This window comes from Chlorella variabilis (genome assembly GCF_000147415.1).
Source record: "Chlorella variabilis unplaced genomic scaffold CHLNCscaffold_9, whole genome shotgun sequence".
Lineage (NCBI taxonomy): Eukaryota > Viridiplantae > Chlorophyta > Trebouxiophyceae > Chlorellales > Chlorellaceae > Chlorella > Chlorella variabilis.
In genome coordinates, this window is record NW_005435079.1 from 1224830 (window position 1) to 1240529 (window position 15700).

At 67.8% G+C, this 15700-nt stretch overlaps 3 protein-coding genes across 3 annotated transcripts; all 3 read right to left on the bottom strand.

The window, feature by feature from the left end:
• Positions 1–402: 402 nt before the first annotated feature.
• CHLNCDRAFT_145531 (hypothetical protein) lies at positions 403–3146 on the bottom strand (the record flags this gene model as incomplete). Its single annotated transcript, XM_005848100.1, has 5 exons — positions 403–850; positions 975–1057; positions 1266–1809; positions 2747–2878; positions 3034–3146. 5 exons carry the CDS (start codon positions 3144–3146, stop codon positions 403–405), a joined length of 1320 nt encoding a protein of 439 aa, XP_005848162.1.
• Positions 3147–4038: 892 nt separating this feature from the next.
• On the bottom strand, positions 4039–8105 carry CHLNCDRAFT_145532 (hypothetical protein; the record flags this gene model as incomplete). The annotated part of the gene is made up of 7 exons (XM_005848101.1): positions 4039–4171; positions 4296–4378; positions 4587–5130; positions 6049–6625; positions 6780–6896; positions 7149–7928; positions 8093–8105. The coding sequence occupies 7 exons, from the start codon at positions 8103–8105 to the stop codon at positions 4039–4041; spliced, it is 2247 nt and encodes a 748-aa protein (XP_005848163.1).
• Positions 8106–11741: 3636 nt separating this feature from the next.
• Positions 11742–15544, bottom strand: CHLNCDRAFT_145535 (hypothetical protein; the record flags this gene model as incomplete). Its single annotated transcript, XM_005848102.1, has 15 exons — positions 11742–11834; positions 11987–12054; positions 12224–12311; positions 12459–12556; positions 12733–12793; positions 12983–13086; positions 13300–13346; positions 13495–13577; positions 13718–13811; positions 14021–14150; positions 14364–14453; positions 14600–14702; positions 14918–15067; positions 15279–15391; positions 15505–15544. The coding sequence occupies 15 exons, from the start codon at positions 15542–15544 to the stop codon at positions 11742–11744; spliced, it is 1362 nt and encodes a 453-aa protein (XP_005848164.1).
• Positions 15545–15700: the final 156 nt, after the last annotated feature.

Here is a 15700-nt window from a genome sequence, read left to right on the forward strand (position 1 = left end):
GGCCTCGAAGTGCCGCGCCCCCGTGTTCTGCCACCACCAGCGATGCGCTGTTCTCGTTACGTCAAATGCTGCAGGTGAATTGTGACTGCGAGCTGCGAAACAGCCGAGTAATGGGTTTGTGCCTTCCTGCTGATGCGCTTGTGGGCGCCCGAGTCCCGCCAGCTGGCGGGGAGCGGCGCTACCCAGCCCCGAGTGAGCTGGCATCAATTGCAGACGAGGGATGGAGCTATTTACAAGTTCACGATGAGGCATCGAGTACGAACGAATGGATATCTATGCAAATCAGGAAGAATAAGGTATGTTGTTCTACTTGGCAGGGAGGGCAGCGATGCCGCTGACGAAACGCTCAAGGGCACTGACGAAAGGCTCAAGGGCAGGTGCTAACTAACATCTAGAATCTCCTCAGGCCATTCGCACTGCCGTCCCCCTAGCCGCAATCAGATTTTCATCCTTGATGTGCATCGTCGCCAGCGGGGCCGGCTTCACCACCGGCAGCAGCGGGCCCGCGCCCAGCTGCTGCCCCGCACGGCTCTGCTGCCATGCGTTGGCAATGGCGTCCCGCAGCAGGCCGGGCGGGATGGGGCCCGAGCGCTGGCGCTCGGCGGCGGGCTTGACCAGCGGCAGCAGCACCGCGCCGCCCGTGTTGGCGTCCACGAGCAGCGGCACCTGCCGCGCGGCGGCTGCCCGCGGGCTGCCGGCGGCTCGCGAGGCGCTGGAGGAGCCGGCTGCCGCCTGTGCCCGCTCGCAGGTGACCAGCAGGCCGCCCAGGCAGATGGCGGCGCCACCCACGATGGAGCTGGCCCTGGGGGTGTGGCCAAACAGGTAAAAGTCAGCAGCCAGGCTCCAGACCCTGCACGCGGACATGTGGGGTGGCGGCGGGTGAGGCAGGGCGCAGGTCAGCGTGCGCAGGCCCTCGGCAGGCAGCAGCTGGTGGCAGGCATGCGGGTACCACGCCCCCGGCGCTGCCTCCTCACCCTGAGAGGTAGGACAGCGGGGCGGCCCTGGTGGCCGGCGTGCGCTGCATGGCCGCTGTCATGGCCGCCTGGTGGCCGAAGCTCTGCAGGCGAGGCGGCAGGGGGCGCAGGCGCACGCGGGTGAGCCACAGCGGCTGGCCCTCTACTGCCCTCTGTACGCTGCCATGAGTGCGCAGCCAGCGGCAACAGCCGGTGAAGGCTGGCTGGCTGGGGACTGGGCCAGCGGCAGCATCAGAGGCGAGGCGATGACCTTGTCATCTCACGCAGCAGGCGCGTGTGCTGCCCGCTCACCGCAGCTCCCATGCCCGCTAGCAGAGCCCAGCCGGCGGCGTGCTGGGGCCACACGAGGCGCGCCTGTTGCAGCATGCACGCCGCCGCCGACCCCAGCGCCGACACCAGGCCCGCCGACAGCACGATGGCACTGGCGGCCTGGTGGGAAGAGGAGCCGGCCGCCAGCTGGCGCACGCTCAGCTTGGCGCCCGCAGAGGAAAGCACGTGGGCCAGGCCAAACGCCACGCCGGCCGCGGCGGGCGCCAGTCCCGCCGTGCCGCCGTCGGCGCCAGAGTCGGCGCCGTGTGCCGCGCCGTCACCCATGAAGGTTTGGAAGAACGCGGGCCTGACCAGCAGCAGCGCCCCCGACGTGGCCATGGGGAGCGCCACCAGCAGCATCTGCGGCGGGCGCTCCCGCAGCAACAGCGTGCCGGCGGCAGCCACCACCAGGGGCGACAGCATGGCCAGCGCCACAGCATCCGACACGGCCAGCAGGCTGACGGCCTCCTGGATGCACGCCACAGACACAAAGCCGAGCACGCCGCGCACCACCCACAGCGCCGGCCTGCACAGGCAACGGGAGGCCATCGGCGAGCGGGGACGGGATCAGCAGGCGGCAGCGGAGCCAGCCGAGGCCCCCCTTCTCAGCGGTGCATGTGCTGCCCGGCTCAAATGTGGTGAGAGGGGCACTCCAGCATGACCGATCAAACGGCTCTCGCTGGGCCATTTGCCGCCACAACGGTCAACTCGCCTCTCAGCTATGACCTGCCGGGCGGCAGTGTGCCGTGCGGTGGGCCACCAGCATGCAGCTCCGCAGAAAGACAAGCTGCATGACGGGCATCGGGGCCTCTGGACCTGCGGCAAGCAGCAAGGCAGCAGCCTTGCATCGACAGGCAGCGCTACCTGGCAGCTCAGGTAGCAGGGCAGCTAGCTGGCGCCGCCTATGGCGTGGGCGGCGGGCATGGACGGCAGCCGAACGGTGACTGTTGCAGGTCCCGGCCTACCAGCATAGCCCGACAGGAATTTTGAAGCCACGAGCGACAGACTCGCCAGGAGAGTCGATGCGGCGTAGAGGAGCAGACCCGTGAGCTCCCGCTGGCCGCTCGGCAGCACGCCCATGCTTATGTTTTTCTCAGTGGCAAAGGGGAATAGCTTGGTCGCACGCGTACTACAAATGATCATCAGGCAAAACGTTTGGTTTGCCTGATGCTAGCATGCTAGTACATCGGCTGGCATCTGCTGGCACTCGCGAGCGGGCAAAGTACCAGCTGCACGCGTAGATTCGTTCGCAAAGCGGATTATAGATGATGAGGACGTCTGGACAAGGGAAACACGTGGCCGATGTGTGCTACTTGCAGCCGCCCTGCTGCGCCTGCTTTGCTGGCGCCGGTGGCAGGAGCTGGCCCTTGCATTGCAGATGATGTGAAGAGAAAGAGCTATCGACATGGCTGCAATGAATCCCAATTGCACATGCATGCAATTGGCAGGACGCCGCGCCTCACCCCTCGCTGCTGCTGCCGCTGTCGTAGCCGCCCTCCATGGCCGCTCCCGCCTGGGCTTGCAGCTGGCGCAGCGGCTGGCCGCAGGCAGGCAAGCGCAGGGCACGAGGCGGGCAGGCGCCCACGCACAGCGAGCTGCGGCAGGGCCATTAGAAAGGGCCAGGGCGAGCTGCGCCAGGGCGCCAGGGCGCCAGGGCGAGCTGCGCCAGGGCCATCAGAACTGCGCCCTGCCCCGCCGCGCGCCCTGCCACAGCAGCATGCTGCCCAACAGCAGCAGGACCACTACGGACCTGGCCAGGACGATCTCCATGACAGGGAGGCCCTGCCCTCCGGCCAGCTTGGCGGCCAGGCCCATGCCTGCGGCGCACAGGCCGCTGACCAGCTGCAGGTACAGGCCCAGCATGGCAGCCGCATCGCCTGCCGCATCGCCTGCCTGCCTCCTTTGCGCAGCGAAAGCGAGACCTTCACCTAGGATGCCACAAGGCGGAAGGGGAGCGTGGGGCGGCAGCGGGCACTGCAGCGGGGCCGCCTTGGCGCGCCTGTGGGGCCTGTTCCCTGTACTCTGCACAACTCACGATCAGTCCCGTGCGGCAAGCCACACCACCCGCAGCCTCGAAGTGCCGCGCCCCGTTTTCTGCCACAGCGATGAGTTCAGCTGTTCTCGTCAAGTCAGTGAAATGCAGGTGAGTTGTAACTGAGGCTGGGACTAATGGGTTTGTGGCTTCCTGGCTGGACCGCCTTCAGTCCCGCAGCTGGCACCGGCGGGGAGCCTCGTGAGCGCCGCTACCCCGCCCCGAGTGAGCTGGCATCAATTGCAGACGAGGGATGGAGCTATTTACATAATGAGGCATTGAAGTACGCATGAATGGTTAGCTATACAAACCAGGAAGGAGGCATGTGTTCTACTTTGGAGGGAGGGCAGCAGTTGCCCTGATCAGGGCGTCATGAAGACGTCATCTCAAGGGCAGGTGCTAACTAACAACTAAACACTCATCAGGCCATTCGCACTGCCGCGCCCCTAGCCGCAATCAGGTTTTCATCCTTGATGTGCATCGTCGCCAGCGGTGCCGGTTTGACCACCGGCAGCAGCGGGCCCGCGCCCACGCTGCCCCGCGCGGCTCTGGTTGCCACGCGTTGGCAAGGGCGTCCCGCAGCAGGCCCTGCGGGATAGGGCCCGAGCGCTGGCGCTCCGCGGCGGGCTTAACAAGCGGCAGCAGCACCGCGCCGCCCGTGTTGGCGTCCACGAGCAGCGGCACCCGCCGCGCGGCGGCTGCCCGCGGGCTGTAGGCGGCTTTCTAAGCACCGGAGGAGCCGGCTCGCTCGCAGGTGACCAGCAGGCCGCCCAGGCAGATGGCGGCGCCACCCACGATGGAGCTGGCACAAGGGGCGTGCCCAAACAGGTAAAAGTCGGCAGCCAGGCTCCAGACCCTGCACGCGGACATGTGGGGTGGCGGCGGGTGAGGCAGGGCGCAGGTCAGCTGGCGCAGGTCCTCAGCAGGCAGCAGCTGGTGGCAGGCATGCGGGTACCACGCCCCCGGCGCTGCCTCCTCACCCTGAGAGGTAGGACAGCGGGGCGGCCCTGGTGGCCGGCGTGCGCTGCATGGCCGCTGTCATGGCCGCCTGGTGGCCGAAGCTCTGCAGGCGAGGCGGCAGGGGGCGCAGGCGCACGCGGGTGAGCCACAGCGGCTGGCCCTCTACTGCCCTCTGTACGCTGCCATGAGTGCGCAGCCAGCGGCAACAGCCGGTGAAGGCTGGCTGGCTGGGGACTGGGCCAGCGGCAGCATCAGAGGCGAGGCGATGACCTTGTCATCTCACGCAGCAGGCGCGTGTGCTGCCCGCTCACCGCAGCTCCCATGCCCGCTAGCAGAGCCCAGCCGGCGGCGTGCTGGGGCCACACGAGGCGCGCCTGTTGCAGCATGCACGCCGCCGCCGACCCCAGCGCCGACACCAGGCCCGCCGACAGCACGATGGCACTGGCGGCCTGGTGGGAAGAGGAGCCGGCCGCCAGCTGGCGCACGCTCAGCTTGGCGCCCGCAGAGGAAAGCACGTGGGCCAGGCCAAACGCCACGCCGGCCGCGGCGGGCGCCAGTCCCGCCGTGCCGCCGTCGGCGCCAGAGTCGGCGCCGTGTGCCGCGCCGTCACCCATGAAGGTTTGGAAGAACGCGGGCCTGACCAGCAGCAGCGCCCCCGACGTGGCCATGGGGAGCGCCACCAGCAGCATCTGCGGCGGGCGCTCCCGCAGCAACAGCGTGCCGGCGGCAGCCACCACCAGGGGCGACAGCATGGCCAGCGCCACAGCATCCGACACGGCCAGCAGGCTGACGGCCTCCTGGATGCACGCCACAGACACAAAGCCGAGCACGCCGCGCACCACCCACAGCGCCGGCCTGCACAGGCAACGGGAGGCCATCGGCGAGCGGGGACGGGATCAGCAGGCGGCAGCGGAGCCAGCCGAGGCCCCCCTTCTCAGCGGTGCATGTGCTGCCCGGCTCAAATGTGGTGAGAGGGGCACTCCAGCATGACCGATCAAACGGCTCTCGCTGGGCCATTTGCCGCCACAACGGTCAACTCGCCTCTCAGCTATGACCTGCCGGGCGGCAGTGTGCCGTGCGGTGGGCAGCGTGCAGGCCACCAGCATGCAGCTCCGCAGAAAGACAAGCTGCATGACGGGCATCGGGGCCTCTGGACCTGCGGCAAGCAGCAAGGCAGCAGCCTTGCATCGACAGGCAGCGCTACCTGGCAGCTAGCTGGCGCCGCCTATGGCGTGGGCGGCGGGCATGGACGGCAGCCGAACGGTGACTGTTGCAGGTCCCGGCCTACCAGCATAGCCCGACAGGAATTTTGAAGCCACGAGCGACAGACTCGCCAGGAGAGTCGATGCGGCGTAGAGGAGCAGCCCGAGAGAGCCAGCTGGCCGCTCGGCAGCACGCCAATACTCGCTGTATTTCTCAGTCGCAAAGGGGAATAGCTCAGTCTCAGGCGAGGCGGCTACCATTTAGATGACCATCAGGCAAAAACGTTGGTTTGCCTGATGCTAGCGCTGGCGAGTACCTTTGCCAACACTCGCGAGCGGGCAAAGTAGCAGCTGTACCCGTGGATAAGTTCGCAAAGCGGATGATATATGATGAGGACGTCTGGACAAGGGAACACGTGGCCGAAATGTAGCTTGCCCTGCTGCGCCTGCTTTGCTGGCGCCGGTGGCAGGAGCTGGCCCTTGCATAGCAGGTCATGTGACGACAAAGAGCTATCTGCTGCAATGGATCCCAATTGCACATGCATGCAATTGGCAGGACGCTGCGCCTCACCCCTCGCTGCTGCTGCCGCTGTCGTCGCCGCCCACCATGGCCGCTCCAGCCTGGGCTTGCAGCTGGCGCAGCCTGGACAGCAGCCCGGAGGGAGAGGCTGCGTCGACGCTGGAAGCGTGCAGCCGCCCGGCCGCCTGCTGGCCAGCTTCGCTCCAGCCCGGCACCGGCGCCGGCTGGGACGTGGTGCAGGCCTGCGGCGCCGCCGCTCGCAGCTGGCGCAGCAGCTCGCCAGGACTGCCTGGCTGGGGCGGCGCAGCGCTGCTATCCAATCCGGGCCCTTCAGAATGCTGCTGCTCCCCCTCCTGGATCCCACCTCCCGCTCCAGCGCCTGGCTCGGTGGCAGCACCTGGGCTGCCAGCTGCTAGCGCTGCCGCCGCGGCAGCAGTGCTGGCAGAGGCAAGCGCGTCGGCGGCCCCGGGCAGCAAGTGGCGGCGCAGCAGCCCCTCCCCGCCCCGGCTCCACAGCCGCAGGCCACACAGGTTCTCGGTGGTTGCCCGGGTCAGCATGCGGGACAGGCGGTCCAGCTGGCGGAAGGGCAGGCGCCACACGTGCCCACGTCCGCGACTGCCCGCACACCCTGCAAGCAGGGGCCACACAACAACAAGTCCCGAAAAGTTGATGGGCTGCGTGCGAGCGGCCAGGACAGCAAACGCCTAACATCGCAGGCCACACTGCCGCAGTGAGTCCCACAGTACAGCCGGCGGAGGCAGCCCACGGGCCGAGCAGCTCACCCGCAACACCCGCCGCCGCCAGCAGGGTGACAGAGCTGTCGGCAGCGCACAGGCGCACCGCCTCTCCAGCCTCCTCATCCAGCCGGATGCTGCGCAGCAGGCGCCCGCCCTCCAGCACTGCACAGGCAGGGCGCGGCAGGCGGGCACGCACATATGCCGGCTGTGGCGGCATGCCAGGCGCAGCACGGCAGTGGCGGGCCAGGCGGTCCTTCCTGTCGCAGGGTGGTGCGGCTCCCAGCGCCAAGCGAGCAGGCGGCACAGGCAAAACCCTACCTCTCAGGTGCCAGTCGGGCGGCAGGTCTGGCTTGTCCCAGTGTGAATCATGGATAGACAGAGCAGGGCTGCCGCCTGCCTGTTCGCCACCCCCACATCCCTCCGCAGGCGCTGCCTCTGCTGCTGCCGCCTGGCTTGCTGCGGGCTCGCTGCCAGCGCCGGCTGCACCTGCGCCAGCGCTGCTGGCGGCACAGTTGGGGAAGCTGCTGAGCCCGCCTGCCGCGGCGGCGGCGCCTTGGCCCCCAGGCGGTGGCGCCGCCGGCGCCGCCGGCGGAACGGCCTGGGGCTGCGGCGCCTGCGGCTGCCAACCGCCGCTGCTGCTCTGCTGCTGGGCAGGCGCTGGGGAGCCGCTGGCACCGAAAGCGCCGCTCGCTGCGATGCTCAGCGTCAGTGGCTGGCCGGCGGGAGCGGCCAAGCGAAGCGCCACACTGCCGCCTGGCGCCAGCTGCAAGCTGATCTGGCTGCCCGCCTGCAGCTCCACACTGACGCTGCCTGCGCTGCCGCCTGAGCCGTCCGTCACAGGCGCTGCCGCCGCAGCGGGCGCATGAGCGGCAGGAAAGTGGCGCGTGCCGGCGGCGGCAGCGGTGGCGGTGGCGAACGCTGCGCCGGCGGGAGTGGCCGCGCTGGGTGTGCTGGGTGCTGGCACGGGGTTGGGCCCAGGCGCAGGGTTGGGTGCTGCTGGCGCGGGTGCAGTGAACTTAAAAATGCTGCAGGCCTGCTGCTGGCGCTTTGCGTGGGCCTGGGCATCGGCCCACCGCAGCTCCTCTGGGCTCCAGCCTGCGACCCGAGGCAGTATGCAGATGTGACAGAACTGCACCGTCTCACTCGCCACGCTACCCTGCTGCGGGTAATACCAGGTCCCCGACGTACCGGGACCTGCAGCACGGCGGGTGCAAGGGCGGGGTTGGACAGCCAAACCACGTGCAAGCAACGCAACGGCGGGCGGGCGGGTGGTGCGGCGGCGGCAGCTGACGGCAACGCCGCAGCTAGGGATCAGCGAGAGATCCCAAACGGCCATCGCTGGCGCGTGCGGCACTCACACTCGCTCGCCATGCTGCTTCGTGAGCGGGACTTAGTCGGTGTCGGAGAGCTAGAGGGCCTCAGCTGCTGGATGCGAAGCAGAGCTGGCGCAGATGACGAGAAACAACCCCATCGCGCAAATGGCTTGCAGATGTGCTCCCAAGTCCCGCCCGCCACCGCAGCGTGCCCAGCGGCCCAACACACTGTGATCAACATTACAGATCTCTCTTCAACATGTATAAACGTGACAGCGATGGTTCATGCATTCGTGTGGTTCAATCAGAGCTGCCTGCACAGGTGGATGCCTTGTCTGCCGATGGCATCCGTCCGTCAGCCGCTGCCGGCGGCACTGGCGGAGGGCCCTGGCTCGCCAGGCACAGCAGCTGGCCCCGTCGCAAGACTCACCGTCAGCGGCTGGCCGACCGGTGCCGCCAGGCGCAGCGTCACGCCGCCGCCAGCCTCCATGTGCAGGCTGACCTGGCTGCCCGCCTGCAGCTCCAGGCCAAGGATTGCGGCTCCAGCACCGGTGGCCGCCGCCGCCTGAGAAGCATTAGCAGGCACAGGGAATGCCACAGGCGCGGGCGCGGCAAGCGCCACGGGGCCTGCATCCGTGGGCCAGGCTGCCGCTGGCGCGGCGCCCGGCTTGGCTGCAGCGCCGTGCCTGCCTGAAGCGCCTGGCCGGGTGGGGGCGCCGCCGCCGGGCCGGGTCGCCGCCGCCGCTCCGCGTGCCGGCCCCTGCTGCTGGCTGCGCAGGTCTGCCCAGCGCAGCTCCTCGGAGCTCCAGATGCAGCGTTCCGGCATGCTGCTGATGTGGCACAGGTAGGTGAGGTACTGGATCCTGGTTTTCTCGCTGAAGTCCTGCACGCACTGCGGCTCGTACCGCACGTCCCTGCTGCCCGGGCCTGCATGCATCACACGCACAGCCCCCAAGCTCAGCTGAGGGGGTTGTCAGCTGGGGTTGCAAGGGGCGCAGGGCGGAGCGGCGGCGGAGGCAGCTGCGAGGCTGGCGGCAGTTGTGAGTGCAGCACTTCGGTGGCAGGCGGGCACCCAGTGCACAGGCTCACACTCTGCCGGCGTGGCATGGGCAACGCCGAAGGCTGGGGCCGGGTCTGCCGGCGCAGGGAGCTTGGAGGCGGAGGGTGGGGGTGGCACTGCCGTCGCAGGCGGGGTAGAGGTGAAGGCTGATGCCGGGGCGTGGGCCGCTCTCCACCCGCCGTCCGCCCACCGCAGTTCTTCGGTGCTCCAGGCCTGGCACTCCCCGCCGCCGCATATGGAGCAAAGAAGGGTGGTGGCGCACCCCGGCACAGCGCCCTCCTCGAGCTCCACCTGCCACGGCTTGTAAGGCTTGGTCTTGGTGCCGGGGCCTGCACATGCGTGCATGCATCCCAGGCAGGGCCTTGGTTCAGAGGTGGCGGGCAACGCCGGTTGCTGCCGGGGCAGCATGCTGCAAGCATGCGGGCAACTGTATGCGGGCAGCTATGGCCTTGCCGAGTGGCGGCATGCGAGGCGCGCGCGGCAGGCAGGCTCACACTCTGCCGGCACAGGGAGGGCCGAGGTGGACGCTGGGGCCTCTTGCGCGCTCTCCCTCCTGCTGCTGGTCAGCCCACCGCACGTGGCGGGTGGCAGGCGCGCCGCTGGGCTCCTCCTCGTCATCCTCCTCCTCTGCCTGGGAGTCGGTGTCTGAGGCCGTCCCGCCACTGTCTGATGCTGTCCACGAAGCGTCGGCCCACCGCAGCTCCTCGGGACTCCAGTCGGCGCAGGCAGGCTGGCGGCCGATATGGTGGATTCTCACCCGCGGCCTGCCCCGGACGCCTTGCTTCGTGAGCTGCGGGAAGAAGAGGTTTCCACGCGAGCCTGGGCCTGTATGGGTGTTGGGCCGTGGAAGAGTGGGGCAAAACGTGGGCAAGCCAGGGCAAGGAATAGCGCGCGCCTCAGGCGGCAAGGAGAGAGAGTAGGGCAGCAGCAGCAGCGTCTGCACCGTCTGCAGTCTGGACTCACACTTGCTCGCCATGCTGTTGGCGCGGGAACGAGTCTGCTGTTCCAGAGGACTCTGGCCTGTGCGGTGGCTGTTGAGATTGACCTGTATGCCGATGCAGAGCTCAAAACGGCCGGGCCCCAGGACTTCGGCGTGGGCCGCAGCAGTACCTCCACTGTCCCGCCCCCAGGGCAAGGAAAGTGCCTGCACCTTCCAACGTTTCGTTCCAACGGCCAAGCGTGTCTCTTGTTTTGTGCTCTGCTCGCTGCCTTGTCTTCTCCTCTTCTAGCTCGCACTTATTTTACGACATGGCGATGATGCACCGCCGCGCCTCCCTCGCCGCCGCAGCAGCGCTGCTGCTGCTTGCGTCCACCGCCCACGCCCAGCAGTGCTACCAGGCAGACCAGGAGGTCAATGTACGTAAGGCTTCGGGGTTGGAAGAGCTGCGCACAGGGTTTGTGCCCGAGCACAGTTAGTTTGTGCCCGAGCACATCGACACAGTACCCGCCTTGTCAGCGCCGCCACTAGTTGGGGAACCCTTGTGCCCTCTGAGTGCAGGTGCGCTCTCAGGCCTCCATCTGCTCTGGAGCCAAGGGGAGCATCCAGGAGGGCGACATTGTCAGATTCGACGGCTCCCCCGAGCGCGAGTGCTACAATTGGGCTGAGGGCACGGTACGCTCAGGGCCGCGTCAGCACCAGACAACCCCAGCTGAGATGCAGGGCGACGCTGCCCTGCCCCTCTGGCCGCCATTGGTGGCAATTCCCTGCCTCCCCCCATCAGCGAGCTCGCTTGCATTGGTCTGCTGCCTGCAGGTCGAGACTGGCGGCCTGGATGGCACAGAGGTGATAGTGGAAGTGGGGGGGAGCGGGTCGCTTCCTGTTCCAGCCAAGCCCTCCAGCTTCCAGCCGAACCACTCCAGCCAGGCCCTCAAAGCAAAGATGTTCGTGTTTCCCATGCGGCCAGGGTTACTTCAATTTGGATGCCATGAGCCCCGTGTCCTGCCCCGATACCGCGCCGCCGCCAAACGCGCCATGCAAGAACCCCGGCGAGGGCTGCTCCTCCTCCTCTGAATGCTGCCAGAGTGAGCCGGATCCAGAGGGGGTGCGGCGGCGGCAGCCCCAGCCACCCTGCTCAGCATCTTTTGCAGCTGCCAGTGGCGCACCATCTGTTTAAGCATGCTGCCCCTGCCTGCCCATGCCCATACTGGCTGCAGCTGGCAGCGGGCCCCAGGTGGTGTGCGAGTCCCCGACCCCCGGGGCCAACAAGGTGTGCACCGGCGGGGCGGTCGTCACCAGCGCCGTCCAGCAGCCCTGAGCAGTCCAGCCCGCCTATCCAATCCAGACGTCAATTTTGAGGGCGCAGCTGGCACGGCCTGCGCTGCACAGAGACCATGCCTGGTGGCTGACTGTGCTCCAGCCAGCTGCGTTTTTATTGTGTGCAAGTGCGTGTTAACGAACGAATGTGTATTGTGCAACAGGCAGTGCATATGTAAAGCCACTACAGAGCTGGTTTGCAGAAACAACCAAAGAGGGGCGGAGCAAAGCAGGCAGATGGCACGCACGACACACACCTAGCCTAGCAGCTACTAGCGTGTCAGGAAAGATACACTGCATTTCGGTCGGGCTGCTCAATTGGCGCACCAGGCTGTGGCCAGTCAAGGCTCCAGGATAGCTCTCATGGTAAGCAGGCGGGCTCATGCGTTGTAGGGGTCGATCAGCCCCTTCTCCACACACTTCAGGTTGTGCTCAAAGTGCATCTTGACGTAGCCCTTGAGCCGGCTGTGCACCTGCGGGCAGGGGCGGTGTGGTCGGGTCGTCGTTGTTGTGATGTACGGGCAGGGAGGCAAACGCGGGCTGGACAGCCCCCAGCCCCGCCGGGGCATCTGCATCCAGCCACATGCAGGCTGCACTGCATGACAGAGCCTCGCCCCCTGCCCACCTGGTCCTCATCTTCTGCCGCAAATTCCGGCAGCAGGGCGTCGGGCGGACGCTCCCGCATCGCAAACCCTGCGGCAGGGCAGCGGGCCGCGGTGGCGGTCGGCCCGCAGCGCCTGCCACGCAGCTGATGGGGCAGTGGCTTGACAGCGGCGTCAAACGCAGGGGACCAGCAGGCGTGAGCAGATGCAGGGAGCGGCAGCTGGCCTGCCATGCAGCTTCCACAGCCAGCGCGCCGCACCTGGCGCCCCCTGCAGCTGCTGCAGCTGCTGCAGCAGCGTGGTCTTGATGCGCTCCACCTCCTCCTTCTTGTTCTGGTTGGGCCAGGTCTGCGGGGAGGCGGGGGAGCAGCCGGAACACGAGGCTGGGGAATCAACTCAGGTGAGGCTCCCCCGGCGCCAGGGCGGCACCGAGGCCGGGCAGCGCCTCCTGCTTCTGTGCGGTACTGCAGGCGGTACGGCCACACGGATGCCCACCGGTCGTCGGTTGTAGTGCAGGCGGTACTCTGGGGAGAAGTAATCGAGGTACATCTGCTGCGGCAGCGCATCCTCCACCTCCTGCTCGCACAGCACGGCTGCGGGCGGCGGGAGGGGGAAGGCGACACGGCGTGGTGTGCGTGTGCCGGGTGTGGGGCACGGGGCAGGAGGGCAGGGAGGGTCCATGGGGCATGGGGCATGACGGCGGGAGGGCGGGCATGTTGGCAGGCGAGCTTCCCGCAGGTGTGCAGCAGCAGCAGCAGCAGCAGCACACCCGTCTCTAGCGTCCAGGCCCGCGCTACTGTCGTCTTGGTGTAGCCGCCGCCGCCCAGCACCTGCCGCACGCAGCCGCGCCGCGGCCCGTCAACACGTGCATGCCTTGCACCCGGTGCTGGGCTGATGAGCAGCTGGGCTGCCTCCATGCCGCACACTCCCTCTGGACACAGGCACACCCGCCAGCCACACACAGCCAGCCACACACAGCTAGCCACACACAGCCACACACCGCCAGCCAGCCAGCTCACCAGGATGGGTAGGCCAAAGGACTTGACATAGCGCACCGCCTCTGCATGCCCCTCCAGAGTCAGGTTGAACATGCCCAGCCTGTCGCCCACCAGCGAGTCGGCGCCTGCAGGATGGGCAAGCGGGTGCGTGGGTGAGCGGGCGGGATGGGCCGGAGGGGGGCACTGAGCAGAGATAGGGAGGCAAGCGGATCGCAGCGCAGGCGGGGGGACGGAGCATGGGCGGGCAAGGCAGGGCAGCAGCATGGGTGGGCAAGGGAGGCAGGCAGCCAGGTGGGCGGAAGCGTGGCGCAGCTGCAGGCAAGGCGGGGTCCACGCACCGCACTGCAGCACGATGGCTCCCGGCTGGAACACCTCCATCACTTTGCTGCAGCAGGTGGGGACGCACAGGGCGCACGACGGGCATGAAGCACAGGCCAAAGCGGCCGCAGGGCAGCCAGCCAGCAGGCGGAAGCACGGCAGCCACCACCCTGATCCTGCCCCAGTGCTGCACCCCCACCAGACCCTCGCCACACCTAATGATAGGCTTGAACAGGCCCAGGTACTGCTCCGTGTCGATGCCTTGCACCAGCGGCACGTTCAGGCTGTACCCTTTGCCCTGCACGGCAGGCGCAGCGGGCGTTGGCGCCAGCGTAGGCAGCAGCTGGCCAACCCTTCATGCAAAACCGACGCACGCGACGCGGGCTTTAGTGGTACGTGAGTGGCAGCAGCTACCACCGGCGCAGTACCGCCACCCACCTGGTACTCTCCAATCTCCTCCAGCGCTCCCGTACCGGGGAAGAAGGGCTGCCCGCCCCACTCCTGTTTCAGGTGGAAGCTCACGCACATCACTCTGCACATGGGAGGGGCAGGAGCAGATCGGCAGGGTCGGCAGGCATCACGTCAGCAGGCGGGGCAGCAGGCGAAGCCCGTGATGGCCAAAATAAACAGAAGCAGAACCCACCCCGGCGTCCAAAGCACACACACACACAGACACACACACACACTGCACCCCGGAATGCGCCCACAACTACCCCCACGCCCACGCTCACGCCCGGCCACCTGTCTGTGGTGTAGAAGGCCTCCTCCACGCCGTCGCCGTGGTGGATGTCGATGTCAATGTACAGCACCCGCGGGTTGTGCTTCAGCAGCTCCAGGATGCCCAGCACGCAGTCGTTGATGTAGCAGAAGCCTGCGGTACAGGAGGTACAGGAGGTACAGGAGGTTCACGCGTTGCGGCAAGGGCAAGGTGCGAGGCACGCGCGGTGCAGCGAGGCGCGATGACAGTGTGCATGCACTGTAGGTGCAAGCGGCCGGCCAAATGGGGGTGGAAATGGGTGGGGGTGGTGGCGAACCACGTTGCAGGTAGGCAGGCGGGGTGGCAGGCGGGGTGGCAGGCACCCACCCGATGCCTCCGCCTTCTTGGCGTGGTGTAGTCCCCCTGCCCAGTTGATGGCTATGTCTGCCTGCCCATGGTTGAGCTTGTAGGCTCCGTCTGCAAGCGGGATGGGAAGGGGCACGAGGAGGGTTGCAGGCAGGGGCCCCTGGATGTGGGATTGCCGGCCGCAAAACCCTGGGCTGCTGCGGCCGGCGGCTGCAGCGGCTGCCGCGCGCCGCATACTGCCTGCCGCTGCCGCGCACCGATGCTGGCCGCCGCGTATTGCCTGCAGAACTTGAAGAGGCCGTGGAAGATGGGGCAGTCGTACTCGATGCCCCACCGTAGGTAGCTGTCCCACTTGGCCTTCTGCAGGCAGAGGGAGAAGAAAAACAATCAGTGACAGCAAGCAGGGGCAGGCATTAGGGGCGGGGCAGGCACAGAGCAGGGGAGGCGGGCAGGCACAGAGGGCGCCAGGCACGCGGCGCAGGCAGGGCGGCACAAGAAGGGCAGGGCTCTGAGCGCAGGCCGGGCAGCGGGCAGGCAGGCAGACTGGCGTCCCAAGGGAAGCGTGCGTGGCGCACGAGCATGCTGTGCATGCTGTGCATGCTGTGCAGCGCCTGCCCCTGGGCCCGCCGCCTTGCCTGCATCTCTGGAGTGGTGCTGCGCAGCATATCGATGAACTCCTCTGAGTGGAAGGCAGTCAGCTCATCGTACTGGGCCAGCCGCGGGCGCTGCAGGCAGGAGGGCGGCGGCAGCGGCGGCGGCGGTGGGCGAGGGTAGGCCGAAAGGCAGGCGAGCGGCCAGGCGGCGGACGGGATGCACGGCAGGGTGCGTCCCGCAGGCCGCAGCTGCGCAGGCCGGGGTGCTTCAGGCTGCCTTCGGGCTGCTACACGCAGCGTCCAGCTGCCTAGCTGGTTCGTGCCACGCTGAAGAAGGCCTCACATAAACGTCCAGGTGCTTGTGCAGGCCGTAGCCCAGCACCAGCTGGTGCGTCATGGCGATGCGCTGCGGCTTCATGGGATGGTCTGGCCCGTAGTAGTATCCCGTGTAGTCATCTGCAGGTGAGGCAGGCGGGTGCTGGGTGCTGAGGGAGAGCAAAAACCAGCGTCGCTGGTGTCCGCAGGTGGGGAGGACTGCGGGCAGGTGACGCCGGCGGCGAGCCACTCACTGTCGTAAAAGTAGGCGATCTTGTTCTTGCGGCCGCTCATGGCGGCGGCCTGGACTCCTCAGCACGCCGCCTGCGCCACGCACCAGGGTTGTTAGCAATGGCGACGGCGGGAGGGCGGGGGCGGGCGGAGGCGGGAGAGAGCGCCCACTTGCGCTGCGGGGTGCAGCCCGCCCTGGCCGCTTCTGACGCCCTGCAG